The sequence below is a fragment of the Camelina sativa genome, chromosome 10, assembly GCF_030686135.1.
Source record: "Camelina sativa cultivar CO46 ecotype springtype chromosome 10, ASM3068613v1".
Lineage (NCBI taxonomy): Eukaryota > Viridiplantae > Streptophyta > Magnoliopsida > Brassicales > Brassicaceae > Camelina > Camelina sativa.
Window position 1 is genome coordinate 12178092 of NC_141889.1, and position 26872 is coordinate 12204963.

The 26872-nt window shown below is 33.6% G+C and overlaps 4 protein-coding genes and 1 pseudogene across 5 annotated transcripts; 4 read left to right on the forward strand and 1 right to left on the reverse strand.

Annotated features, from left to right (window-relative positions):
- The first annotated feature begins 1917 nt into the window (after nucleotides 1-1917).
- LOC104718767 (uncharacterized) lies at nucleotides 1918-4311 on the forward strand. The gene is made up of 7 exons (XM_010436576.2): nucleotides 1918-2176; nucleotides 2317-2389; nucleotides 3387-3449; nucleotides 3554-3601; nucleotides 3723-3785; nucleotides 3886-3948; nucleotides 4105-4311. The coding sequence occupies exons 2-7, from the start codon at nucleotides 2333-2335 to the stop codon at nucleotides 4120-4122; spliced, it is 312 nt and encodes a 103-aa protein (XP_010434878.1). The 5' UTR covers nucleotides 1918-2176; nucleotides 2317-2332; the 3' UTR covers nucleotides 4123-4311.
- A 7864-nt stretch (nucleotides 4312-12175) lies between these two features.
- LOC104789343 (uncharacterized protein At2g29880 pseudogene) lies at nucleotides 12176-13200 on the reverse strand (annotated as a pseudogene).
- A 2151-nt stretch (nucleotides 13201-15351) lies between these two features.
- LOC104718768 (AMSH-like ubiquitin thioesterase 3) lies at nucleotides 15352-19211 on the forward strand. Its single transcript, XM_087469409.1, is given in 14 exon segments — nucleotides 15352-15583; nucleotides 15898-15962; nucleotides 16049-16124; nucleotides 16223-16417; nucleotides 16529-16623; nucleotides 17031-17136; nucleotides 17257-17303; nucleotides 17393-17720; nucleotides 18006-18095; nucleotides 18211-18273; nucleotides 18376-18393; nucleotides 18396-18450; nucleotides 18596-18658; nucleotides 18750-19211. Coding segments are annotated over 13 exon segments (1275 nt in total). The 5' UTR covers nucleotides 15352-15484; the 3' UTR covers nucleotides 18634-18658; nucleotides 18750-19211.
- LOC104718769 (importin subunit alpha-2) lies at nucleotides 19208-23822 on the forward strand. 2 transcript variants are annotated; one of them, XM_087469408.1, is made up of 11 exons: nucleotides 19208-19795; nucleotides 19915-20011; nucleotides 20108-20199; nucleotides 20291-20422; nucleotides 20519-20704; nucleotides 20787-20950; nucleotides 21050-21128; nucleotides 21477-21605; nucleotides 21751-21878; nucleotides 21988-22362; nucleotides 23251-23822. In XM_087469408.1, exons 1-10 carry the CDS (start codon nucleotides 19571-19573, stop codon nucleotides 22358-22360), a joined length of 1605 nt encoding a protein of 534 aa, XP_087325534.1. In that variant the 5' UTR covers nucleotides 19208-19570; the 3' UTR covers nucleotides 22361-22362; nucleotides 23251-23822. The 2 variants fall into 2 exon arrangements, with proteins under 2 accessions (XP_087325534.1, XP_010434881.2); XM_010436579.3 differs by lacking the exon at nucleotides 23251-23822 and adding an exon at nucleotides 22515-22909.
- A 614-nt stretch (nucleotides 23823-24436) lies between these two features.
- LOC104718770 (GATA transcription factor 17) lies at nucleotides 24437-25973 on the forward strand. The gene is made up of 3 exons (XM_010436580.3): nucleotides 24437-24689; nucleotides 24778-24948; nucleotides 25377-25973. Exons 2-3 carry the CDS (start codon nucleotides 24778-24780, stop codon nucleotides 25764-25766), a joined length of 561 nt encoding a protein of 186 aa, XP_010434882.1. The 5' UTR covers nucleotides 24437-24689; the 3' UTR covers nucleotides 25767-25973.
- Nucleotides 25974-26872: the final 899 nt, after the last annotated feature.

Here is a 26872-nt window from a genome sequence, read left to right on the forward strand (position 1 = left end):
AAACTCTAACCACCTCATTTGTAAATCCAAACCGAAATATAATTTTGTTCTAATTGTAAAATCTAAACTCTAACCACCTCATTTTTAAACGCAAATCTAACTGTAAAATCTAAACTATAATCACTTCATTTGTAAACCTAAACTAATTTCATTATATAATTGTAAAATCTAAATCCTAATCACCTCATTTGTAAACTCAAACCGACATATAATTTCGTTTTAATTGTAAAATCTAAACCCTAACCATCTTATTTGTAAACTCAAACCGATATATAACCTCGTTTAATTGTAAAATCTAAATCAAACTAATATTTAATTTTTCTTAATTAAAAGTATATAGAATTTGGTTGCTTAATTTGTTTTGCTTTTTAATTTTTTTTTAAAATAAAATTAGATTCTGATTTGCTGAAAGGAGAGGAGGTGAAACCTTAAATATTTTTCCAGTAGACTCCTCTCTAAAAATGTTCTTTTAAAAAAAGGTTCCACAATAAATCTTAATTAGTTCATTGCTTGTAAACATAGAAACAACTGTTCACATTTAACAAAATTTCTAACTTCAGTAGGAATTTTGATAGTCCTTGTAGATTTTACTATCTCAAGTACTAATTATCTTTTAAAAAAAAAATTGTATGATATAATGTCAGTTATAAAGTAAGACATATATGTCGATTAATTGTTTATATGGTTAGACGCATTATATATATACATTGTCTAGTTATTTTTGTAGAAAGGAAACTAGTTTTGAAGGATTGTACATTTCATTAGCTTTCTTATGATAGAATCATTTCATGTTTTGAAAATGACGTTGATCGTATATCATCTGTGAGTGGTCTGGTGTTAACTTGTACTACCTTTGTTCTTAATCAGCATTCTTTTTCCAATTTATAATATTGTTAATTAAGAATTTATATATGTTGAAATACTTAATTTATTAATCTCTTTAAAGTGTATAGTTGTCTAAATCTTTTTTAAAAATTCTCACGGTTCCAAAGCCACCATAATGTTGGTGAGAAGAAATATCAAATATTACATTGTATATATATACATAGAAAGCATAAAGAAATATTACATGCTCATGGTATTCTATTGTATTTAAGATTTGTATAATGTCATTAAGACAATGACCCATATATATAAAACACCTGTCGGTTGAACATGTGCGAGATGGACCAACCTATATTAGTGATGTCTTAACGGCATGGAGGTATTTGAGTTCTATACAACTAATCTTTTCTTCCTTGACTTTGTTACACCCTAAAAAACAAATTCGCAAAATATTAGATAATAGAGAAAAGGGAGTCAGATCAGTGAATCCCAAAATACTATTGAGATCGATCGAGACACAGGTTCTAGGAGATGACTTCAATCTATAACTTTAGATACAATCTTATATATATTGCAAATAACAGAAACTACAGTCTCCATATATTATCATTCTTTGACTCAATCTTCGGAGTTAGACTGATATGCATGTATGTAATTCCCACTTGTTTGGCAAAGCTTAGAGAAAGAACATCAAACACGCACATACCGTGGAAACAATATACATCTATATATCAACCCAACCAGAAAATGTAAAATGAGAGCATATAAAACTAGATTAATTTACATGCTAATCTAGTATTTCAATATTGATTTCAAAACTCCATCCACGTGTTTTCTTATTTACAAAATAAAAAAAAAAAAAAGATTTCTGGACCCATTTCGATGATATTTTCCATGATAAAATATTATTAAATTGCTTGACAATGTAAATATATCATATTAAATTCAATTTGATCTAAATTTCAAAATATAATTTATTACCCTTTTAATAATAATGGATATGGATACAAGTTTTCTAACATTAGAAAAAAAAAAATGTCCATCTGTCTATACAAGAGACTATATATATACCAAAGTCTTACTAAATGAGATAAGTATAATAATATTAATTTCATAGTAATTTTTACCACCAAAAAAATGAGATAATAAAAATATCTAAGAAGCTCTCACACACGTGTATGTTGCGCTTAGCCTATGTGCCTAACTACTACGCACGTGTGTACAGCATATGTGTGTATATATATATAAGTTTGCTAAAACGCATATTCTTCTTATTCTCTATCATCATCTCACCGTCTTTTTTTAATTTCGTCTTCCTCATCCTTCTCCTCTCTGAACCTCTCTAACTAAGGTCTCTCTCTCTCTTTCTCTCTCAACCTAATTATCTTCTTTTATAACTTAGATTAATTCTAAAATGCAGTTTTAATTTTGATTATTTTACTTCAATTGATTGTTTTGTTCTGTAAATTAATTTGATCGGAACCGAATTAGGAATTTGACAGAAGAAATGGCGACGGATTACAACAGAGCCGATGATTTCTTATTTTCTCAGCAACAACAAGAGGTAATTTTATTATATCTCATTTTTATTCGGCGATTTTTTTTTTTTTTTTTATTCTCTGATTTCTTGATTTTTTTTAAGCCATGGATTGGTGGTGCAATGTTTTAGGTAATTTTTATTTTATGTAAGGTAGATAAGATATTAACGTTTTGATGAAAATGAATATACGGTTCAGAATCACTCTTAAAAAAATATGGTATTGAATTGTATCAAATATAATTAAATGTTTATTCCATTTTTTTAAAATATGTTTTAAGAAAAAGTTTTGACTACAAGTCTAAATTAATTTGATAATTATTAGGGTCGGATTAGTAAGTCAACAAGTCAAAACATTTTTTTATTTATTGTGTGTGGTAAATTACCAAACCTAATCGTCGGCAAATTTTAACGACGGCGTACACGTTTCTTTTCATCTTTCTTCTACATTTCAAACATTGTTTCACATTTTCTAGTCAAAATTAAAAAAACTAAATACGTTAATTTTACGACATTTTTTAATGAATGGTCGAACTTTTTTAATTTGTCGGATGCAAGATATTTCTGGTAGGAATTGTTTCCCTTACATAAAATCTTATGATAAGATATTTTAATGTAACGGACGGTCGTAAACTATAAGCTCATATTCAACTTTTAGAAACCCCCTTGGCAAAATCAACGGTTTACTGAATTGCCACGTAGTACGTGTGATGACACCTGTCCTCTATCCGGTTTGATCCGGTCCATATGAAAAATGTCGATTTCGTTTTGGTCTGATGCATTTCCATTATGTTTTCTGTCCGATTGTTTTTTTTTAACAACAATCGAAATAATCGGTTTAGTAAATTAAACCCTTTTTGTTAACCAATCGGTATTACGAAGCACTGGTATAGAAATTTGTTTTCCGGTTAAAGAATTGTCGGTAGGCGTTTCATGAATGACTCATTCTTTTTTTGCCTCTTCTAATTAAAGCTATAGACTTAAATTATTGAACTTTCCGATTTGTTTTGGTGTTTGTCATTAGTGTACCACTGGTGCAAATAAATACGGAGGACTTGTGCCAAAGAAAAAGCCTCTTATCTCTAAGGTGAATCATCTTTAACTTTTAAGTAACCCACTTATTTTCATATTTATTCGTATGATCGTTAGTTGTTGTTAATTATTGCTTAACAAACTTAAAAATCAACGCAGGACTACAAACGCGCTTTCTTTGATTCAGCAGATTGGGCTTTGCACAAGGTATATATTATCAATTTATGCAATATATCTAACTGTAATTTAAACATTCATATTTCAATCTTTTTGACATGTTGAAAGCATTCTTGTAATGGTTTTTACTATCTAATTGATATTTCCACAGCAAGAAGCAAGTATAGATGAGAGAACAATAGCGGCAATAGAAAATCTAAGACCCAAATTACAGGTAAATAATGCTTAATTAAATCTACTTAGAGCAGTAATTGCATTTGGTTAATACTCTTAGTTATTCAACGAAGTTTTGTTCCGTTGTAATTTATTTTCAGAGAACGCCTCGCAAGCAACTTCCCCCTAGAAGACCCACATGTGCATCTGGTCATGAGAGTTTGGTGAGAAAATAAGTTGATTTTAATTACTCACTTAACAAATCCTTATGTGTTTTTTTTTTCGACAACTAATGTGTTTTCTTCATTTTATCATTTGAGTAAATGTAAATGCAATTTTTTTAGAACAGATATTTATAAAAATTGTTTTAATAATTGCAGACAGAGTCGAGCTTTTAGGGTACAAGGAAAAGGGTTTTGATGTGGAACTGGAACGTGATTGGTTTGGTAGTGAGCCTGCCTACTCACGTGTTTCATGTTTCCATTAAAACTTGTATGCAAAAGTTGTTCGGTTTTTTTTTCACTCTTGGTTCATAAAATACTTGTCGTTTCAATAAATATCGCAGACAATTGTTGCTGTTTCTTTTCTTTCTTTTCTTGTTTGTTCCATAACCATTCACAGCATAAATGAGACAACACCACACAAAAGTTGAAAACCAGTAACCTAGAAAGTACAAATCAATGATCATTTAAGTTTTAAATTATAACTCTTTAATTGTCTTCATATATAGTTATCTGTTTTGGGTTAAGCCTAATACAACCATATTTATACCTGCACTCCATTAGCTAGTGATTGTGTTTCCACTAACCTATCTTAGCTTACTGCTTAACAAACATAACCTCATTCTACATGGGCATGTATGGCCCAACAATGGCCTCATTCTACTCGTTTGTTGATAAGTTTGAAATTCTTATTCGTGTCATCTCCTTGAGGAATTAATTAGTCATGTGAGCTATCAACAATGACATTAACGATGCGGATGTGACCTTGTCAAGTGCAACCCTCAAGACATTAACGATATCTTCCCATTCAATAAGCATTTTGTCATTTGATACACCGAGTCTCATTTCCTTTATGTATGATGGTTATTATGTGCCGGACAATCTAGTAGGAAATATGACAAAAAAACCTCTTTGATGCTCATATGCCCGTCTGTTTAATGGAAGAGGATCTCGAGGCTCGAGCTAGTTGTAACCAGATCATGATGATTGGTTAGAGGTGTAAAAAAGCTCATTTGCCAATCATATACAAAGATAGTGGCCATATATATTTGATACTTTGTCTCGGGAGGACAAAGGTCGTTTGCTCACATCTTGTCCGATGAAGATGTTAGAGATAAGATTCAAGAGTTTCGAGGAACAATTAATGAAAGAGACGCACATGATAAATTAAGCATATTTCTTGGACAATTTTTTCGTGTTTGAAGGAGATGATGAATATCTACGTTAAAGAGAATGATCGTGAAGTGCATGGACATTATTTATCTTAGAGATGTTGGAACAGTACAACAACGAGCTATCAAGTAGCGATATCAAGCTCATTGGATAAGAAGAGGACTGCAAAATGAAGTCATGAAATTTGACTTCGGTTCTTTTGTTTAAACTGTAAGAAATACGAATAAAGAAGTCAACTCAAAAGTAAAGGACGAATCTAAAAAAATCTCAAAAGTAAACGACCAATAATAAAATAGTACATGAATAAAAAATAAAAATAAAAGTTTATCATGCGGTATATTACATAGCTTATATATAGCTTAAATGTGATTTTAAAATCATAATTTAGTTATAAACTTATATATAGCTTAATTAAAGAGAGATATATGTAATTTAAAAAGATGTATATTACACTTATATATATAACTTAATTAAATAATCAAAATAAAGATATGTACAACGTAATTCAAGCCGACCGCTCCTTAAAACATTATTCCACAATGAAAGGCGGTCCATGTGTATAATTTGCTTTAAATACGCAATTTTTTTTTTGTTTTAAAGGGAAGACGCCAAAAATTATTTAAGGGGGTGTATTCAACTTGACATTTTAAGTGATTTGTGTAAAATTTACGAATTCTATGTTATTCAATCATGGATTTTAAAAAGTCTATTAAAATCTACTGTTATTGAACTGATGATTTAAAAATCTACTTTAAAATCCATTAAAATTCACTGTTATTGAACTGATGATTTAAAAATCTACTTTAAAATCCACTGTTATTCAAAACAGTTTTGTGGATTAGGATTTTAATAATTTTTAGGATTATGGAGGATTTGTTTAGTTAAAAATACATAAATCTAAATCTCATGGTTTTAGGTGGGATTTGAAAGAATTTTACAGAAAATCATATGAACTTCCCTAAAATCTATCAAAATTCTAAATTTCCTAAATCCTATCAAATTCCCCAAAATCATGGTTTGAATACACCCCCCTTAGTCTGTTGATTGGTGACCCACATGCGTTTTTTTTCTTTTTTCTTTTGTCAATTCTGCTTTTCTCTATGTCACCACTTACCCTCTTAGGTAGTGAATGGGAGCGGCGTATTTGTAAAAAGTGGGACGGTTTCTTATGGATGTGATTTCAGTTCACCAATCAACTTAGGTAGTGAATGGGAGTGGCGTATTTGTAAAAAGTGGGACGGTTTGTTATGGATGTGATTTGAGTTCACCAATCAACTTAACTTTTTTAAGATGCGGTGCGTTTTTTACTTTGTTCATAAAAAAATAAAAGTTCAAAGTGCGGTTCAATTTTTGAAAGAAAAACTGAAAAACGCATTGAACAGTAATAACGCTCATATTTCATTTGACTTGTAATTTACAGTATAAAGGATTTGACTTAAAAAATCAGAATTCAGATGTGGTTTTAATTATGGGTTTGTAACTTGCAAACATATACATATAAGGTCCGAATGGTGACAACGGATTTGGTTGTGCGTGATAAACAATTTAATAGTGCGGTACGGTTTAATTGCGGTTTGTGCGGGAAAAATATATTTGCGGGACAAGTGCGGTTAGAAAAAATAAATTATACATAATAAATTATTGAAAGATGATAAAAACAACAAATAGTGCATATTACAAATTATAGATGAATATATTAATATTTTATATAGTTGTAAATTATTATTTGTTTTGGGCTTAAGAAAAACATTTTCATGCATTTATGAACTTTAAAAACCCAATTTATTAGAAGGAAAAATTTAATTATTTGACATATATATTTTAAATCAAGTAAAATAAAAAAAATTATATGTTTATGTAAAGAAGTATATTATATATATATATGTGTATATCTACCCATATATTAAAGATTTTTTTTACAAAAAAAAAAATATAAAAACCGTACTTTAAACAGTTTTACCCTCTTCTAATTTGATGCGGGTAGACCACACCGCTTTCTGTAGAGAAAAACAACCAAAATCTATATATTTTTGTTATGTATATATTACGAGATTTTACTTAAATATTATTAGTTACTAAATTAGGCCCGCGTATTAACGTGAATATAAGAAAAATATGTGAAATTTTAAATTGTACTCAAAATATTAATTTTATTTCATTTTTCTAAAACAGGATTTAGAGTTCACACACTCCATATTTATTAAATTTTTTAATTTTTTAATTTCTTATAATTTACAAATATGTTAAAACAAAGTTTTTGTATAACACATAACAAAATCTTTAATTGTTAAAATTGACACGTGCCGCGATCACATGAGTTACTCACTTTGAAAACCAAAGTTTATATAATAACATAATATTGAATATGTTATCAAATCATTCACCGATTGAAAAACTTAAGAAAGTTACATTAGTTTCTTATTTTGATTATCTTATTTTTCTTATATTATGTTAATCACTAATTTTAACACATGAAACCTTTTTATACTTTAATCACTTTTCTGTATAAATTTATTTTTACTATATGATTATAATAAATAACAACTGCATTTAAATTGCAAATATTTTCCTTATTAAATGCACATATTTTCCTATTGAAATTAGTAAATTAATAGATAACTTTCCTATTAGAATTAGTGATATAATAGATTACTTTTGGTTTTATATACATTTCAAAAATATTATTTGTAATCATTTTATTTTTCGGATTTCTTAATTTTCCTATAATTATTATATAAAATTTATTTTCACACATGTCAAAATATTATTGATATATTTGACACATGTCGCGATTATATGAATTACTAATTTTGAAAACTAAAGTTTATATAATAAGATAGGGAAAACTGTCGTTTAAACTATGAACTTTCAAATTTTGGCCATTTAAACCATGAACTTTCAAATTTTGGCCATTTAAACCATGAACTTTATTGTAAGCCATTTAAAACATCAACTTTTGTTGACTAGCTTTTTTAAACATGAAATTTCATTGACCAAGCCAAAAAAGAAAGTTCATGGTTTAAATAGCCAATATTTGAAAGTTCATGGTTTAAATGACATTTTTCCTAATAAGATATTGTGTTAGTGTGTTTTTTGTGCAAATATGTGATATTTGTGTGATTGGTGTATTTTGTTTGATCCGTCCCGCAACATTCGAATTTCGTCCCGCTTAACTGCTGTCATTCGCTACCATAATCTGATCAGTTGGTCAAGAAAATAAAAGAAATTTAGAGATTACTTAAAATCATTCCATTTAGCTAATTCCAAAAAAAAAGTGTAGAGAAAGCATTGAAGTGGGATCTGTGTCATTTCCTTTTAAAAATACACACTATGTATCATACACTCCAGTTTGAGTAAGTTACCCTTGATCCAAAAATCTTGGGAATATTTATGTAGAGTTTACTTCCTCTTGTAGCATTTAATTTTCCTACAGTAAATTTTGAAAATGAAAAAGAAGTTTAACAACAAAAGTGTAGAAAGCAATGAATATTATTATTGATCATAACTTCACCTACAAATATATTTTTTTATGTAGAGGTTACTTGTCTCTTGTATGGTAATCATCTACTTTTTGCTAACCGGAAATTTATAATAATGAAAGCAATCATAAAAAACTTTGATTCATAATTTTTAAACCTTAACAATTAACTTCACTTCAAAAAAAAATTACAATTTAGAAAAGTAACCGGACCAATCAAAGAATATGACATCATGTTAATATTAAAGTGATGTTTTAATAACGTTGGAAAAATAGCCTTGCAGTATTTAATCTTCTTGTACGTACAGTAAGTTTTGAAAATGATTTTTTACAAAGAAAGTGTAGAAAGCAATGAAGTCTAATAATTGGTAATGGTAGACGTAGAATTCCTAAAAGTGTTTGGCTTATATGTAACTGTTGGTAGAGTATTCATATTCAAGGATGCATCAGTTTTCTAGTGATATTCAATGATGGTCTTAATAATATTTATTATCCTTAAACTAGCTTGATACTAAATATAGCTTATTAAATATATTTAAACTTTTGTTCATATTCATAGATTATCTCTTAAACTTATATTAATTATGATTTTTATATAAGTTCATAGATGGTCTTTTGTTTTTGTTCATTTTTTTAAATAGAAAAAACTAAAATCTGATGTGGCAAAATTTAATTGGCCAAGTGACTTGTAATTTATAGTATAAAGGATTTGACTTAAATAAAAATCTAAATTAATTATGGATTGTAACTTGTAAAACATATACATAAATCTGATCAGTTGGTCCAAGCAAATTAAGGGGATGTTATTGGATGGAGGTTTTTAATGGATTTGAATTATTAGTGGATTTTAAAGTTCAATGGTTTCCTAATGCATTAGACAAAGATTTGATGTCATTATAAGTGGATTTGAAAAGCATAACTGATGGATTTGAAAGTCATTTACTAGTGGACTTTTTTTTTTTTTTTTGAAGGTAAATAAAAAAATATTACTTATCCATAAATTGTGGTGTAAGTGGAAACCAAATTAAAACATTACGTTACCTTATCAAAAACATGTTTTTCCATATATTAGCTAGTAATGAACGTTTTAATTTGGTTTTAATAATTTTACGTTACTCATGGTTACTTTTTGTGTTTTGAATAATTTTGCAACTGTTAAAATATAAAATTAAACTAACAAAATTATTAAAACCTTACATTAAAAAGTAAATCCATAATAAAATATATACTTAAACTGCATAAATCATTATTCTCACTTCTAGCTTTCATTACTAGCTAGTTGCATCCCTCCACATTTGCTGAGCCATTGCTTCTCTCCATATATTAGCAGTTTCTCTTTCTTGATCTTGTATTTCAAAAACTTCATTATTTTGAGAACCATCTAAGGGAGTGTTGTCTTCCATGTTTTCTTCATCAATAACTCCAAATTCTTCTTCAAGTACAGGAAATTCATCTGACAATGCTTGCGAAAAAAATTGTGTAAGGCTGCACAAGCCAACACTAATTCTGTCTGTGTTTTATAAGAAAACGGAGGAGCAGTTTTAAATATAGTAAACCGTGATTTGAAAACTCCAAAAATTCGCTCAATCACGTTTCGTAAAGATGAATGACGATGTGATACTTCGTAGCTCGAAAAACGGAGGAGTTTCCGGATCGCAACCTTGGCCAGTAAAATCTTGGAGGTGATACTTAGTAGCTCGAAAAGGAGCCAAAAAATTGCGTCTATTCGCAAATGCACAATCAGCTAAGTAAAATTTTTCTGAGAGAAAATTTATAACATGTAGTTATTAGCTTATCATATGGTAAGTAAAATTATTAGTTTATCATAAAATATAAGAATTACCTTGTGGAACCACAAATCTATTAGTCCTTCTTGTTAAAGCATCATATAATACTTTTGAATAGTGTGCTGAACCTTCCCATCCACTGAGAACGTATATGAATTCCATATTAAAGTTGCAAACAACCAATACATTCTGCGATATTACTCCTTTTCGATTATGGTAGCTTGGAGCTATATTGTTAGATACCATAGCAGGTATGTGTGTACCATCAATTGCTCCCAAACAATTCTAAAAGAAAAAATAGGACTGAGATATTAGTTTTAAAGAACACAATAGTAAACAAAAAAAAGAAAGAAATATAGACTACATATACATACCTTGAAATAAGGATAAAATCTTGTACTCTCTCTTATTTTTGAAGCTACCATAAGGTTAGGCTTGGCCATCAAACTCGGAGCAATTGTATTTATTGCCTTTAAAACCTTATGAAAATTTGTACTTGTAGCAAATTTTGATCTTCCAAAACTATCTCTAGTGTGACCATACCTTGAATTGTGGCCAACAGTGATTAGAAAGGTGGCAACCATTTCTTCAACACAGATGAATCTTGTATCTTTTAAATGCGTCATATCTCGTATAAGCTGACATAGCTTCAGAAACACGTCTGGAAACATACGATATAACTCCCGAAAATGATCATTATCTTCTCGTAACACATTGCACATATAATCGTATCCAATTCTTGTGATAGGTCGTCGGATTGGATACTCGATGTAATCTTTCTGTTTTAAATATTGATGTGCAATGAAGACTTGTGCTAACCCTATTAACGTCACCAACAAATGCATTATCTTTGTATCCAAATCTTCATCCTCGAGTTGCTCTCTTGCAATTTCGATTTCTTCTTCGTCCGACAACCTTTGTACAGGAAACAAATAGTTTGTATTAGTCATGTATGAAATATTTTTATTTATTTAAGTAATTAAGAGTTTCAAAAAAACTGCAGAAAACGAACTTACATGTGAAACAGTCGAAGGAAAAAACTAAAGTCGATGAGAAGCCAATTTCAGAGGAGAAGGAAGATGAAACTTCTGATAAAGATGATCTGGTTTTTTCCATTTGACGTAATATAGACTTCTGAAAATATATTTTGTAATCAAAACAGAAAATAGAATATAATAAATCTATGTTGAATATTTGTTGGAGAAAATCTAGAGTAAATATTTGAGGTAAACTCAAGTAAGATACAACTTGACCAGTTCAATAAAATCGATTTAATAATATAATGATAAAAATGAAAATTAACATTAATGTATAGTATTAAAGTAGCTTGACTACGGTATAAAAGGCAGCTACGTTATCAAACGATCGACATTAAATTATGAAGGTGTGAGTTATTTATAAGTTACATGTGGCTCAAAGTTTGAAAGTCTATTAGATCTCTTCTTTTCTTAAGTCCTCGTACTATTTTAAACAGTAGTTATAACCAAAGTGGGAATCTTACTGTGAGCCACACATAAGATTAATGGAATCACCATTTAACATTGGAACATGTCTTTTCCTTTTTGTTATTTTTTCGTGTGAGCATGCAAAGTTCTGGAAATTACCTTGATCCTCAGTTAAAGATTTACAGTGATCTATAATACCGATTCAAGCTCATTGAGAACAGATTTACCCAATAATTTAAAAAAAAAAAAAATGTAGATTTCAAATGAAGCAAACAATTTTTAGGAAAAAAGGAAATAATACAAAAAAACAAAGAAAACATAAGTTTTCTACCAACCAAAAAAAAACATCAATACACATTGCGTCTTATCCAACACAAACGTTCTTCGATAGACATGCTGATGAACACTTCTTTCATCCCCGACTTTAGAATTTCATTCAATGTATCATAACGAACATTTTCCTCCAAATCAGAAATTTCTTTAATAGCTTCCCATAAATTGTTCTTTTTCTTCTCAGCTTCTCTGGAGCTGGCTTCTCTTTGTTGTCTTTCCTCTCGTTGTTGTATCAAGCTAACAACTTGATTGCTTACCTCAATCATTTCAGTGAACGCCTTTTCCATACGGATACTATCCATGCTTGGATTCGAATTACCAGAGTCTTCACCATCTCCACTTTTAGCTCTTTTTTTAGGATTTTGTTTATCTCTCTGGCCCCCCTTGCTTTGTGGCATACTTGAATCTCTCGAACCTGATGCTTGAGATCCATCTAAATGTCCAAAGAGACTTGAATATAATTCGCATGGTGCATTATCTTTAACTCCAAAAGTTTGCGCGTCAGTATCATCTCCTAAGCCAACAGCATTTTTTCCCGTCGCTAATCCAACATCAAATATTAGCTGTAAATCTTCATAGTCTTCAAATGTTTCATCACGCATGCTTTTTTGTCTTGGATGTGCCTATAAAGAAAAATATATAATATTACTAATTAATAAAATAAACTATTATAAAACTTTAAAAACTCAGTTACCTTTTCGTAATCATCCCACACATGGTTAGGAGCTGTAAACTTTTTAGTTACGGGATCCCACCCAAATCCAGAACTAAACCGAATCAGCTCTAGCATGCTATTATAGCGATTTTTCAAATTCTTCCATTTACTTTGATAGTTGTTATAAGTTTTCTCACACTGAAGTGCAGAATTCAAAGCAGGCAGAATCTTTTTCTCCACTGTCATCTTGCTTATACAACCACTTGTATCACGCCAACCTTGGTTGATACCCTCTGTGAGGAGTCTGATCAACATTTTTGTTTCTCGTGCATTCCACGTTTCATATGGTCCTTTTTTCTTTCCTTGTGGTTGTGGATCTCCCATTATGCTTCTAGTAAAATGACATCCCATTATACATCTAGTAAAATAACATTTATCAAATGTAAACATAAATTCTAAGAACCTATAAACTTTAATATCAAGTATCATTTAAGAATACGTATAGATTATGTATGATAACTAATAATCTCAGAAAAATACAAAAGACGAACTTACACGTGAAACCCAATGAGGCTGAACAAGATAGCAGTGTAACCTACAAGACACACAGGAAAAAGCAACTGTATCAAAGTGTGATAGAAAATTGCCATAGATTAGTAACTTAAAAAAAAAAGATATACGAGAACAATTACTTAAGACTGCAGTGGCGCACCTATTTTTTTCATCTTCTTTTCTCTTACGGTGTTATATAAACTTCTAAAGAAGTTGTCTAGTTTAGTGGCACCAATTTCGTTAAGAGGATTTAGTTAGTGGAATGAGGTTGGCTAAGTTAGTGGCACCAGGTTCAACGAGTGGAATGAGGTTAGCTAATTTAGTGGCATCAAGATAGTGAAGAAGGTTCAACAAGTGGAAGGATAGAGAGCAGCAAGATCGTTTGTAATCAAAACAGAGAATCTAAAAAAAAATGCATATATTATATAATATTTTTATCAAATACGGTGGTCAACTATTTGTTACAAAATTTAAGATTTTAATTAAGCTCAAGATATTTTATGATTTGATATGATCAATTCAAATTTTTTTCAAGTAGCATTTAGTTTTAATTAAATAAAAATCAAAATGAAATTCAGTGTTTTTCCATTTGTTTTTGTCAAAATTTTCCTTCATATTCTGCAAATTCTCGAGCTTCGTACTTCTTCAGCTTAAGCTCTTCCAACTTTATGGCTTCTTTTAACCAACGTTGGCTAAGCTCACCAAGCTAGAAGAAGAACTCATAGCTTATTTTTACTCCTCATAATCTCTAAGCCTTTGGTCCAACGTGATGTGCAATCAACATACCACACCCACCTACCGTAGTCCATTGCATTTCTTGGGCTCTTTGAGTAGGCTTGATTGTCCTTCCTCCCTGGGTCCTTTGAGAGGATTCATCATCCATCTCGTTACCATATACTCCCAGGTCGAAGGCAGCAAATTGATTGCTTACTACTTAAGATACTATCCCTCACAATCTCATTTACCAATGAAACCGAATTTGGGGGAGTAGTCGGGACAGTTACCGTGGCTGGAGAAGAGGACACTAAAGCTTCAATGATGATTGGATAAAGTGATGGTAGTAGCTTCTGTAACATCACTTTGGAAGACTATATATAGGAGTAGTTTCTACATTTTTAGAGACAATTTGCAGAGCATGAGGATAGCTTGATGATGGGTTAGTGTTGGTTTACTAATCCAGGAGTAGGATGAAAATCGTTGGTGTTTACTAAGTAGTGTTGGTGTTTACTAAGAACATGAGGAGAGCCAGATTACTGGTCAAGTTCTATCTTCGGTTAGACGGTAACAAAATTGTCACAACACAATCACAGTTACTTCGAGAGCCAGAGCCAGATTGTCACAACACAATCACAGTTGAAACATAGCTTCCTCTGTTGCTCTGCTGCTTTTAGTGATATTTGAAACATAGCTTCCTCTGCATCTAAAGACATGCACTTGGTTTCAACGACAACGACAACGACAACGACAACGACAACGACAACGACGATGACGACGACGACGATGACGACGACGACGATGACGACAACGACGATGAGGACGACAACGACAATGACGATGACGAAGTCACCGAATGTTATTGATTTCATCGGGAGAGATACTTATGAGAAGAAAGATAGAATACTTAAAAATTGTTAGAATTGTCTTTATTCATGTTTTGGATGTAAAATACATTAAAATCTAAGGTAAAACAAAATTTATTAGAAATAGAATAACAACAATTTTACAAGTGCTTTAAAATCATCCAACAAATGTTAAATCCAATAACAATAAATTTTCTTGTATTTTCTAAAATACCTGATAGAATAACGCTGAATTTTGAAATACATCTAACTCCATTAAAATTCAAGATTGAATAACACCCCTAAAAGCAATTTTTGCGTAAAAAAAAAACTGAAAGTAATTTTAGAGGTTACATTCCATTTAGCTAATTCCAATTATACCCCTAAGACTCTGATTTTTAAAGTAAACTTTGGTTTGGTAATCATGTCGACATTAGTTGGTTTCTTAAAACGACACAGTTTTTGATTCCTCTCCGACTACTCTTTTACGTTTTCCTCAGCGCCATTGATCCGTTCGATCTCTCTCAGCGATTTGAAACTCGGATGATACGGTGAAGATGAAGATTGATCTGAATAAGGTTGCTCGTAAGATTGAGGTGGATAATCGTATTCCTCTCCGTAATTACTACCGCATCGCCGATAATCTCCTCCGACAGGTCAGTTCCCGATATCGCAACGAATCTCAATCTCAAAAATTAATATGAAGCGTTTCTAGTATTTGATTTTCGTACCGCTAGTTTAGGAAGTGATCGATTTGAGAGTTTAGTTTATCAATTAGAGATTTTTTTTGGAGTTTATTGGAACAGAACAGTGTTGGATTTCTAGTTATCGTAGTAAACCTAATCGGCTACTTCCAATTGTATGATTTAGCTACTTGTAATAAAGCAGTTGAATTCATTGGCCTGTTGTGTGGTTTTTGATGGTTCACATCTCTGAGAAGATTTTAACATGTTTTTGAACATTGCTTCAGGCCAGCATATATCGCGATGAGAAGAATGTTGTGGATTTGTATATCATGCTTCTTAGATATTCAAGGTGAGGAGAAAAAAGTATCACTTTTAAGTATTCATTTGTATTTTATCCAAGAGGTTACAAGTTTTGTGTCCTTTTTTCTTCTGCAGTTTGATTTCTGAAACGATTCCTTTCCATCGAGATTACCAGGCATGGCTTCCACAAGAAAGACTTGGGAGTAGGAAGGTCAGGTATTTCTGTTTTATCCTTTCAAAAATGTTGTTTGGTGTATACCATACATAGTAGTGTCCTCAGATGTGGTTTCTTTTTCTTTTGTACAACAGAGGTTGCGTGCTGTAATCAATGAGCTCGAGTCTCTGAAACCGGAATTTAACCGGCTAGTGGATAAGCTAAACAGAGCCGAGGATGAATCCCACCGGGTTGGAAATGATCTCCCGATTGTATCATATAGTTCAGATGCTGTTGAATGGCCTCCTTCCCACAAAGCTTCATCATACTCCAGTCCTGATATTAACAAGGTCTAAGACTTGGCAGTTGCATCTTGATATAATCCATGTTCCCAAAAGAACTTCAACTCTTGTGCTTTCTTACCAGCATTTCCTTTAATTTTCTTTCTTTCCTGGATACAGGCAGCCTTACCGACATCTCAACCATCCTGGACGTATAACAATAATCTAACTTCATCTTCAAATCGTACACAGATTGATCAGCAATTCCAGAAGCTGTGAGTATCTCCCCTTAGTATAGTTGTCACTTGTCAGTAATTCTCTTTAATAGGAATTCAACACCGTAAGTTCTCTGAGCATTTGGAAACCCTGAGAAATAGGGATATGCGATCCCATATAAGTCACTGGTTTCCTTGCTTTAGCTCTGTCTGTTTCTGTGATCACCATAAAATCTGTTTAGGTCATTTCTTACCAGGAAAATTGCCAATCTGATGTACTAAACTGCTAATGCTGTTTGGCTTTTCTGTTCATGGAATCATGTTTGAAGATATTTGTTGTTGAGTTTTGTAGAGTTGTCTTTAGTTTCAAAGTATCGAAACAAGAAATAGGTATATGAGACTCAAGTGCTTGTCCATATTAACCCACAATGATCATTGAGATTCTAACTATGCTCCTGTACCTGCAGATCATTTGATTTTCTGCCTCCAAACCAAGCAACCTTGTCTAGACATTCATTTCTAGGTCCAAATGGTCTAAAAAGTCAGTGGGTTGCACCCAAGTCGGAGATAAAGGTAATCATTGTTATCCTCCCCACATTTTCTCACTCTTTCTTTCTCTTCGTGGTCCAGTCCAGTTTTAATCTTTTAGATCTTAAGGAGCTAAGGAAAATGTTATTTTGTATGGAATGACAGGTTCAATATCCGAGTAATACCGACTGGGGTTCTGCTGAAAATTCAGGGTAAGTACTTAGCATTTGATAAGTTGCCTTTTGTAGTATTACTTTTTGAATTCATGGCTATTCATAACTTACTCCAAGGGTTTCTACAGTTTGATTGACACTGGACTGAGCGGTTCAGCAGCATCACTTAATGGTGATTCTCAAGAGATTGCAACGCTAAACTCTGTACTCTCCTTAGATGATGGTCGATGGCAGCGTCATTCTGAGGCAGTAAATTCCCAGTTTATTAGTGACGCAACTGAAGACCCCTTTCAGTTTGTTGGTATGAAGCAACCTTCCCCTCCTCCTGTGCTTGCCCAAGTGCATCAAGAGCTAGCCCAAATTTGCCCATCTAGAGTTGCTGATCCTAGACCAGGACCAGCAATTCCTTCTCTAGAAGCAAAAGACGGCAGTAATACTTATCAGCATTTGCATGTTGTAAGTTCCAGCTATCTCTTCTTTTTTTTGTGTGCAATTCCCATCAATTCCATAGTTTTTTGTGAGTGCAAAATAGAAAATTCTGAGACGATAGCCCATTGATAAACCCTGAACTATTCCGTGGAATATTTGAATAGTATGTGTTGGAATATATGCTTTATATTAAAGTATTAGATTTATGTTCATTACATCTTATGAAGAGCTTGCTAGAATTGGTGCAGGAAATATTAATCTTTTTGGTTTTTTTACTAATGTCGCGTCTCCCTGTATTTAAAATTTCTGGAGCCGGTGCGCATAATGGATGATTTCCTAAGGCTAGCTCGGTCAAACACAGAAAGGAATTTAGAAACTTGTGGAGTACTTGCTGGCTCTCTGGTACGTTGATGGAAACATTTGCATGTATATTATATTATTCAAACTTCATGATCAGCTGAAAGTCTGAAACCATCTCGTCATCACTTATATATTCTGTTTGTTTCCCTTTTTGCAGAAAAACAGGGTTTTTCATATCACCACTCTCATAATCCCAAAGCAGGAGTCTACCTCAGATTCTGTATGTTCTTCATTTTTCTTAACCATTGACATCAATAACGATTTTTTCAACTCTCCCTGGGATTCTTCTCACACTTGGTCCATCTTCATTTGTTAATGTCAGTGCCAAACACTAAACGAAGAAGAAATATTCGAAGTACAGGACAGGCTCTCTCTATTTCCCTTGGGTTGGATTCATGTAAGTTCTCTCACCCTAATGAAAAGATCTTCCATTTCCGGATGGTGACTTACCACAAAGCTACTCGGAACAGTTCTGAATCCATATAATATCCACTAGTTGATAAGCTTTTCGATTCTTCTGGCTAATTACATTTTGGTTTCAGACACATCCTACACAAACTTGCTTCATGTCATCAGTTGATCTCCACACACACTACTCGTATCAGGTATAACAATCTCCCCCATTCAATTATCATAAATGTTAACAACTTATGTTGCGGCTATACTCAGACCGTTAATCTATATCTATTGTCCCAGATAATGCTACCGGAGGCAGTTGCAATTGTGATGGCACCAACAGACGAATCAACACCTCACGGAATATTCCATCTCTCAGATCCATCAGGCGTATCCGTGATCCGTAACTGCCAACAACGAGGCTTCCACCCGCACGAAGAATCAGAAGACGGTAACCCAATCTACGAACATTGCTCACACGTCTTCCTCAACGCCAAACTCAAATACGAAGTCCTTGACCTCCGCTAAAACCAACAACCCTCATCACCATGTTTTATTTTTCCTCAAAGAGTCTTTAACATTTATAAAAACACCTCAGAAATCAGAACGTCTCAGCCGTACATATATAAATATGTGTAGTATCTTCTTAAAACTTGGCTGAACCTTCTTGAGTGACGATGATTGTGTTTTATTATCTAAAACAAATATACCTGAACATTCGTATGTACCACTTCATTTCACATATAGTCAAATTTGCCAAAACTGTAATTTCTTATGGTATCACTTTTAAAATTAACTATAACGAATAAACAAGTCAACTCAAAAAGTAAACGGCGAATCTAAAAATTTCTTACAGATTTTTACCAAAATGTGTTTGTAAAAGCCAACGAAACTCTCACTTCAAATTCTCTGTGGCTCTTTTTTTTTCCTCTTTTCTCGTTCCCCTCTACTTCGTCTAGGGTTTATCCTCTATCTATCCGCCGATTCCTATACATACACTTTTTGATATTTATATATATATACTCTCTCCACACGCCTTGGCGTTTCATTTCATTCACCTGCACGAAGCAACAAGAAAGAAGAGGAGAGATTTAGCAGTATCCACCACAACCACCACCACCATGTCTCTGAGACCTAACGCTAAGACTGAGGTTCGTCGGAACCGCTACAAAGTGGCGGTTGATGCTGAAGAAGGACGACGGAGGAGAGAGGACAACATGGTTGAGATCCGTAAGAGTAAGCGTGAGGAAAGCTTACAGAAGAAGCGTCGCGAAGGTCTTCAAGCTAATCAGTTACCTCAATTCGCTCCTTCTTCTGTTCCTGCTTCATCTACTGTTGAGAAGAAGGTAAATACTTGTAGGGATCTGGAATTGATTTTGAGGATTTGTACTGTGTTTGTTCTCTCTGATTGTAACTGATTAGATCGATTTCGATTTTTGATTTTGGTTTTTTTTTTTTGGTAAAGTTGGAGAGTTTGCCTTCTATGGTTGGAGGTGTGTTGTCTGAGGATAGAGGCTTACAGCTCGAAGCCACTACTCAGTTCAGGAAATTGCTTTCTATTGGTAAATTTTGCTATATTTGCATGTGGTTCTTTTTTATATGTTTGTATTCGATTTGGCAATTTCTTGAAATGAATCGATGGTTTTGAACTTCGGCAGAGCGTAGTCCTCCAATTGAAGAGGTTATTGATGCTGGTGTTGTGCCTCGTTTTGTGGAGTTTCTCACCAGAGAGGATTATCCACAGCTTCAGGTTCGGTGGATCCGTTATGTATCCGTCTTGTCATATTTGCTAGAATTATCATCTGGTACTGAATACTGTGTCTGTGTGTGTGTGGTTTCAGTTTGAGGCTGCCTGGGCATTGACAAACATTGCTTCTGGGACTTCAGAGAATACAAAGGTGGTCATTGAACATGGTGCTGTTCCGATTTTTGTTCAACTGTTGGCTTCTCAAAGTGATGATGTCCGTGAGCAGGTAAGATATGCGTCTATGGTCTCTTCTCACGCTTTTGTTTGTTTTCGGGAGCAAGCATGTTCTAAACTTTATTTTCTTGATCTGTTCATGTGTAAGGCTGTTTGGGCATTAGGAAATGTTGCTGGTGATTCTCCACGGTGCAGAGATCTTGTCCTTGGCCAGGGAGCTTTGATACCATTGCTCTCTCAGTTGAATGAGCATGCTAAGCTCTCAATGCTGAGAAATGCTACTTGGACCCTCTCAAACTTCTGTAGGGGAAAGCCACAGCCTCCCTTTGACCAGGTTTGTCCCTTATTCCACTCTCAATCGCTTCCCAAAGATCAAGGAATTTTTCTTTTTAATATCTGTCATCTCTTAATAACAGGTCCGTCCAGCACTTCCAGCCCTTGAACGCCTGATTCATTCGACTGATGAGGAAGTGTTAACGGATGCGTGCTGGGCTCTCTCTTACCTTTCCGATGGCACAAATGACAAGATCCAATCCGTCATTGAGGCAGGTGTTGTTCCACGACTCGTCGAGCTTCTCCAGTGAGTTTCAATTGCCAAGAGTTCATTGTTTCTTTGTTTGTATAATGAATGTTATTTTCTAACTGTTAATGAATATTATCAAATTTTATTTTGTTGCAGGCATCCATCACCATCTGTGCTTATTCCTGCGCTTCGTACTATTGGTAACATTGTCACTGGAGATGATCTGCAAACACAGGTATGTTTGTTCTTTTACAGTGTTATTCATTCCTATTATCCAGGATACATAGTCCAATGTTGATGGGAAGAATGAAACACCAATGGCTTAGAAAGCTGAATCTGAACTTGTTGATATGACATTTGGTTGTCATAAGTTATTACGTAGCTTCTGATCAAATATGATTGCCTTGCGAATTTTTGGTGATATCTGGAATGGGATTTGTGTTTATTCGTAGATTTTGTTTTCCCCAGTTACCCTAGTTATTTCTAGATGTAAAATGCTATCAAAAATCTCAAACTTTTACTATTTCTCACTTATATCTCTTTCTTTGGTTGGTTTTGAGCTGATGAAATTATTTTTTTGCAGTGTGTAATTAGTCATGGTGCACTCCTTAGCCTTTTGAGCCTTCTGACTCACAATCATAAGAAGAGCATAAAGAAGGAAGCTTGCTGGACAATCTCAAATATCACAGCTGGAAACAGGGACCAAATTCAGGTGAACATTTTCTGAAATTGTTGTTTTTGTTCAGCTTATCAGTTTCTAAGACTGTCGATCGATCCCATGTTTCAGAAGCCTTTTGTTGTTTGAAAAAGTTGTTTTGTGTGTTTTATGCTCGCTAAATATTCTTTTGGTAATGCAGGCTGTATGTGAAGCTGGTTTGATTTGCCCTCTTGTCAATCTGCTTCAAAATGCGGAGTTTGATATAAAGAAAGAAGCTGCATGGGCAGTATCAAATGCCACTTCAGGTGGTTCTCCTGATCAAATCAAGTAAGATTATCCGATATTAGGCCCATCTTTTGTTGATCTCACCACCTTTGAAATCTTTGCTTGCTCTCTTTCGAACGGTCAATTATATTCCTCCCTTTTGTGTTTTAAGGTACATGGTGGAACAGGGAGTTGTGAAACCACTGTGTGATCTTTTGGTGTGCCCTGATCCAAGGATCATCACTGTATGTCTGGAAGGATTGGAGAACATACTGAAAGTCGGGGAAGCTGAAAAGGTCACAGGAAATACCGGGGATGTAAACTTTTATGCACAGTTGATCGATGATGCTGAGGGATTAGAAAAGATTGAGAATCTGCAGAGTCATGACAACAGCGAAATCTATGAAAAGGCAGTGAAGATTCTTGAAACATACTGGTTGGAAGAGGAGGATGAAACTTTACCATCAGGTGATGCCGCTGCACAAGGCTTCCAGTTTGGAGGTACTGATGCAGCCATACCACCAGGTGGATTCAACTTCAAGTGAAGGTAAAAAAAAGAAAACTCATAACTTGGGAACTATTTAGTCCTGTCCAGATGTCTGAGCATTTGAAGCCTAGACTAGGAAGCCAGAGTAAAGTAAATCTGTGGCTTTGTGTCTTGCTTGTGTAAAATCTGTGAGTCTGGTTTTGTTTCAACAGGAGCTGAGCATGATGAGTCTGAAGAGTCGAAGCAGCTTATTAAAGAGTTTTGGGGGGGGGGGGGGGGGGGGGGGCACTGGTTGAAAAGGGTCTTATTAGAGAGTCTGGTCTTCTGTGTAAAAGTCAGATGGGGGGTGCCTGAAGTCTGGCCTGGTCTGGTCAGATTCTGTGTCAGTGGTTGGTGGGTTTGAGTCATGAAATAAGCTTTGTTGTGGGGGGAGTTGGGTAGGAGTCATCAAAGGGTAATTTATTTTTTTATAAGGGAAAATTTGGGAGAAGGGTTTATAAGTTTTTTAAAAAGTGTGATGAGAAATGTGTGTCCTCTCTGGGTTTTTGTTACATTTTGTACTAAACAACACTGCAAAGTCAAACATAAAAAAGTTGGTCAAACTTCATTTGGTCTTGTGGGTGACATAAAAGCCCAATTGGTTTGTCTCTTTTATTTGTGTTTTTTTAATCTGTTGTAGTGCGGTCCAGGTCATTTTGGGGTATGGTCTGCATATGCACGCGTATCCATATTAAAAACATATGTCCATAAATCGATGCTGTTCCGAATTAAACTGACTAAGATTTTGGTTCGGTTTGATTCGGTGATGGTTATTTCGGTTTTTGCAATTTGGTTAATTCGGTTTATTAGTTTTGGGTTAAAGATGTTTTTGATCGTTGGGCTTGCAAAAAAATGGCCCATTAACACAAAAATAAAAATAAAAAAATCTGAGATTTGTTTTGAGAGAAGGAAAACTTTACGACCACGAGTAGAGCTGTGGAGGCAACGGCGGCGAGATCTCAGAAGCCGAAGATTGCAGTATCGAAGTCAAAGAATAAGGATGAGGAAAATAAGAAGATGATGATGATGATGAATCAAGATAAGGAAGAAGGTGATGATGATGATGATGAATCGTGAAAAGGAAGAAGATGATGGATCGAGAAGAAGAATAGGCAACACAAAAGAAAAGATGATGAAGATGATAATATATGGAAGAAAAATCATAACTGAGGAAGATGATGATGAATCGAAAAAGAAGAGGACAGATGATAATGAATCGAAGATAATAAAGATGGTGAATTGAAGAAGAAGAAATGAAGAAAAATCAAAGAATGAAAAGAGGCAACGACGACTACCTTTAAGGTTTTCTTTTTTCGGTTAACCGTTCGGTTCAAGCGAACCAAAACGAAAATCTCGGTTAATCGAGTCTAATTAAAATCTTTCCGAACAGTATACTTAATTAATAGAAACCGAACCGATTTACCCAAATTTCGGTTCGGTTCGGTTCGGACAAATCGGTTCGGTTCAAATTCGCAGGCCTACTATTAATGGTTATCGTCAATTTCAAGTAGGGTTTTCAAATATATAAAAAAATCTTAATGTTTTAGTACGTAGGTTACTTTGAACCAAAAATATCTCGATACACAAAATCGATAACACAAGGTTTAAAGAGTGTTAATTTAAAAACATAACAACAATTTTTAAAAATTTTAAATAAAAATTCACATAATTCTTGATAAATTGTGATAAGTTTACACAAAATATCTAAAAGACAGCGAGTAAAAAAAAAGTGCATGCATGCTCTAAGCCCAATTTAAGAAACTCAACGTGGCATACAATCGAACTACTAAAACAGAAACAAGCAATTCAAGTAACATTTTGTGCGCCAGCTTTTGAAAAAAATTCAAATTTTGGTACCAAGAAGATAGATACCAAAAATCCCTCCTTGGATTGTTGTCATTACTCATTTAATTGGTAAATAAACAAAGCTGTAAAAAAAAGTTTCCCTCTTCTTTTTTTCAGTTTGTGGTTGTTTTATGTTTTTTGGCGGGTGGTCAGAGAGTAATAAAAAGCCCCGCTCGAGGGTAAAAGAGTAAATAAGAAATAGAAATCTAGGGTTTATTAGTCCCCGCCTCCTCCTTTATTATAAAAAGCCTCTCCGTTTGTTTTATCCGTTACTCCTCTGCGGCGTCTCTCTCTCTCTTTCTTCCTTATCATCATCTTCACTCTCTCTCTCTCTCTGTCTCTCTCTCTCTCTCTCTCTCTCTCTCTCTGTCTCTATAGGCTTCACACAGAGCCATCCGAGGGTCTCTGATCGCTCTCTTACTCTCTCATTTCCTCTGTTTCTTCAGCTTAAGCTTGAAGAGAGGTTCTCTATTATTCTCAACCTTTGCTTCTCGTGGATCAATGTGAGTTTACTTGATCATTTTGATCCTTATTCTTACTTACTTGTAGTTGTTGATCACGTTTACTAAACTTTTCTGTTTTGTGTTATAGATGTCAATGACAGAAGAAACAAAGACGAAGCTCGAATCGGCGGGAGATTCGTCCGATGTAGACAACGGGAACTGTAGTAGCAGTGGAAGCGGAGGTGATACGAAGAAGACTTGCGTTGATTGTGGAACTAGCAGGACTCCTCTTTGGCGTGGTGGCCCTGCTGGACCTAAAGTAAGTATTGAGATCATGATCTCTGTTTTTTTGAAACCCTAAAAATCAAATCTTTGGGGGTGGGGGTCTCATGTGTTAGATCTAGTCTAATGGGTACCTTAAGTACTCTCAAATATGGGATCTTTTGTTCTTAGCTAACTGTTTGCTAGTCGGTTTTGGCGCATTGATGTGATCATGTGGTAGGTAAGGTTATTTAGGTAGGTGAGGATTGTGTTGGTCTAAAGATCATAGAAGAAGAACATAGCTAGATGATCCCTATGTTTTGTTTTGATTCTGTGCTTGGAGTCTTATGACCTGCTGATCAGAGGGTAAATTAGTACTAGGTTAAGTTTTTGTTCAAAACTGTTTATGATGATGCCGTCATATGCTCTTTAACTTTAGATCTGCTTGGTCTCTGGTCTGATCATGGTTTTTTACTTTGCTTGCAGTCATTGTGTAATGCGTGTGGGATCAAGAGCAGGAAGAAGAGACAAGCAGCTCTTGGAATTAGACAAAAGGATAACAGGATCAAGAACAAAAGTAGTAACAATCTCAACCTTGAGAATCGAAATGTCAAGATCGGCAAAGGTGAACCAGGAAATGTCAAGGCTAGGATCATCAAAACAAATGCTGAGAATTACAGTAGCAGTAACACCACCAACAACAACAACAACAACAGCAATAGCAAGAAGAATGTGAAAAGGGTTAGTAGATTTTTGGATTTGGGGTTTAAAGTTCCGGCGATGAAGAGATCGGCGGTGGAGAAGAAGAGGCTGTGGAGGAAACTTGGAGAAGAGGAACGAGCCGCAGTACTTCTCATGACTCTTTCTTGTGGTTAAGATTAGTTTCTTAACTCTCTTTTTTTGTCTGAATGGTTGAGGAAGGAGAAGAGATTTAGGGGAAAATAAGTTATTAGTAGGGAAATGATGAAGAGAGGTTTTATTAATCCTAATTAGATCACATAAGTATATGTAATTCAGTCGATATTGTTTTTAGGTAAGCTAATGTTATAATATGCATCTTACTAATTTAATTATTCGTTTAAACTCTGGTCTAGTTGATTATTAGTTACTACCGTTAATTTCTACAAAAGCTGTTGAATGAGATATGTAATCTCTATTTTTCTCGTGCATAATCTTTCAATTTTCTACTTTAAAAGTACCTTAAAATGTTCTGTTTTAGTTCTAAAAATGTGAAATTAAGGATATTTTTGTCAGTAATTATCATGATTTTTCTTCTTTTTCAACAAGTTATAAATATTACAATAATGTGAATTTAAACATTTTGTTAATAACCTTTTCCCCAAAATAAATTACAGCTGTTGTTCACGCGATCTAGAAGCGCGTGATCTCAGAAGCAAGACAGACAGCTATAAACAGCTCATGTCTTTTGGGCTTTTCGTTGAATGAAATGAATATTAAAAATCACATTTTGATTATATAACCTAAAAATAAAATAAAAAGAGTCGGTGATTGAGACAATTGCGCCTCTCTTCTCATTTTCTTTCGATTCTTTTTTCGATTTGTATGTCCCACTATTTTCATTTTACAATACAATATAAAATAGTTTATAAAACATTTTTCTGGCTCCCAGAAACTCTAAAATCGATTTTTATTCAACTTTCATGTATTCTCATAGTCAATAGCATTTTATAGATTAAGATTTTGCGGCTACGAGAAGTTTTATGTGATTATGAAGAGGCGTTAAAACACTATCAAGTAGTATCAACTAGAGGATTCTGTGTACACTTGCATGCAAATAGACCACCAAATGTGAACATGTTGAAAGACAATGATTGTAAGACTAGAATCCGCGAATACATGTTCACATAGATTAAAAGACATTGATCCTAATTAATGTTAACCAAGCTAAAAAATTCTCCAAGTAATTTAAAAGGAGTTTCAAATTAAAATAAGACGTACTTAAAAGGAGTTTCTGATTTAAC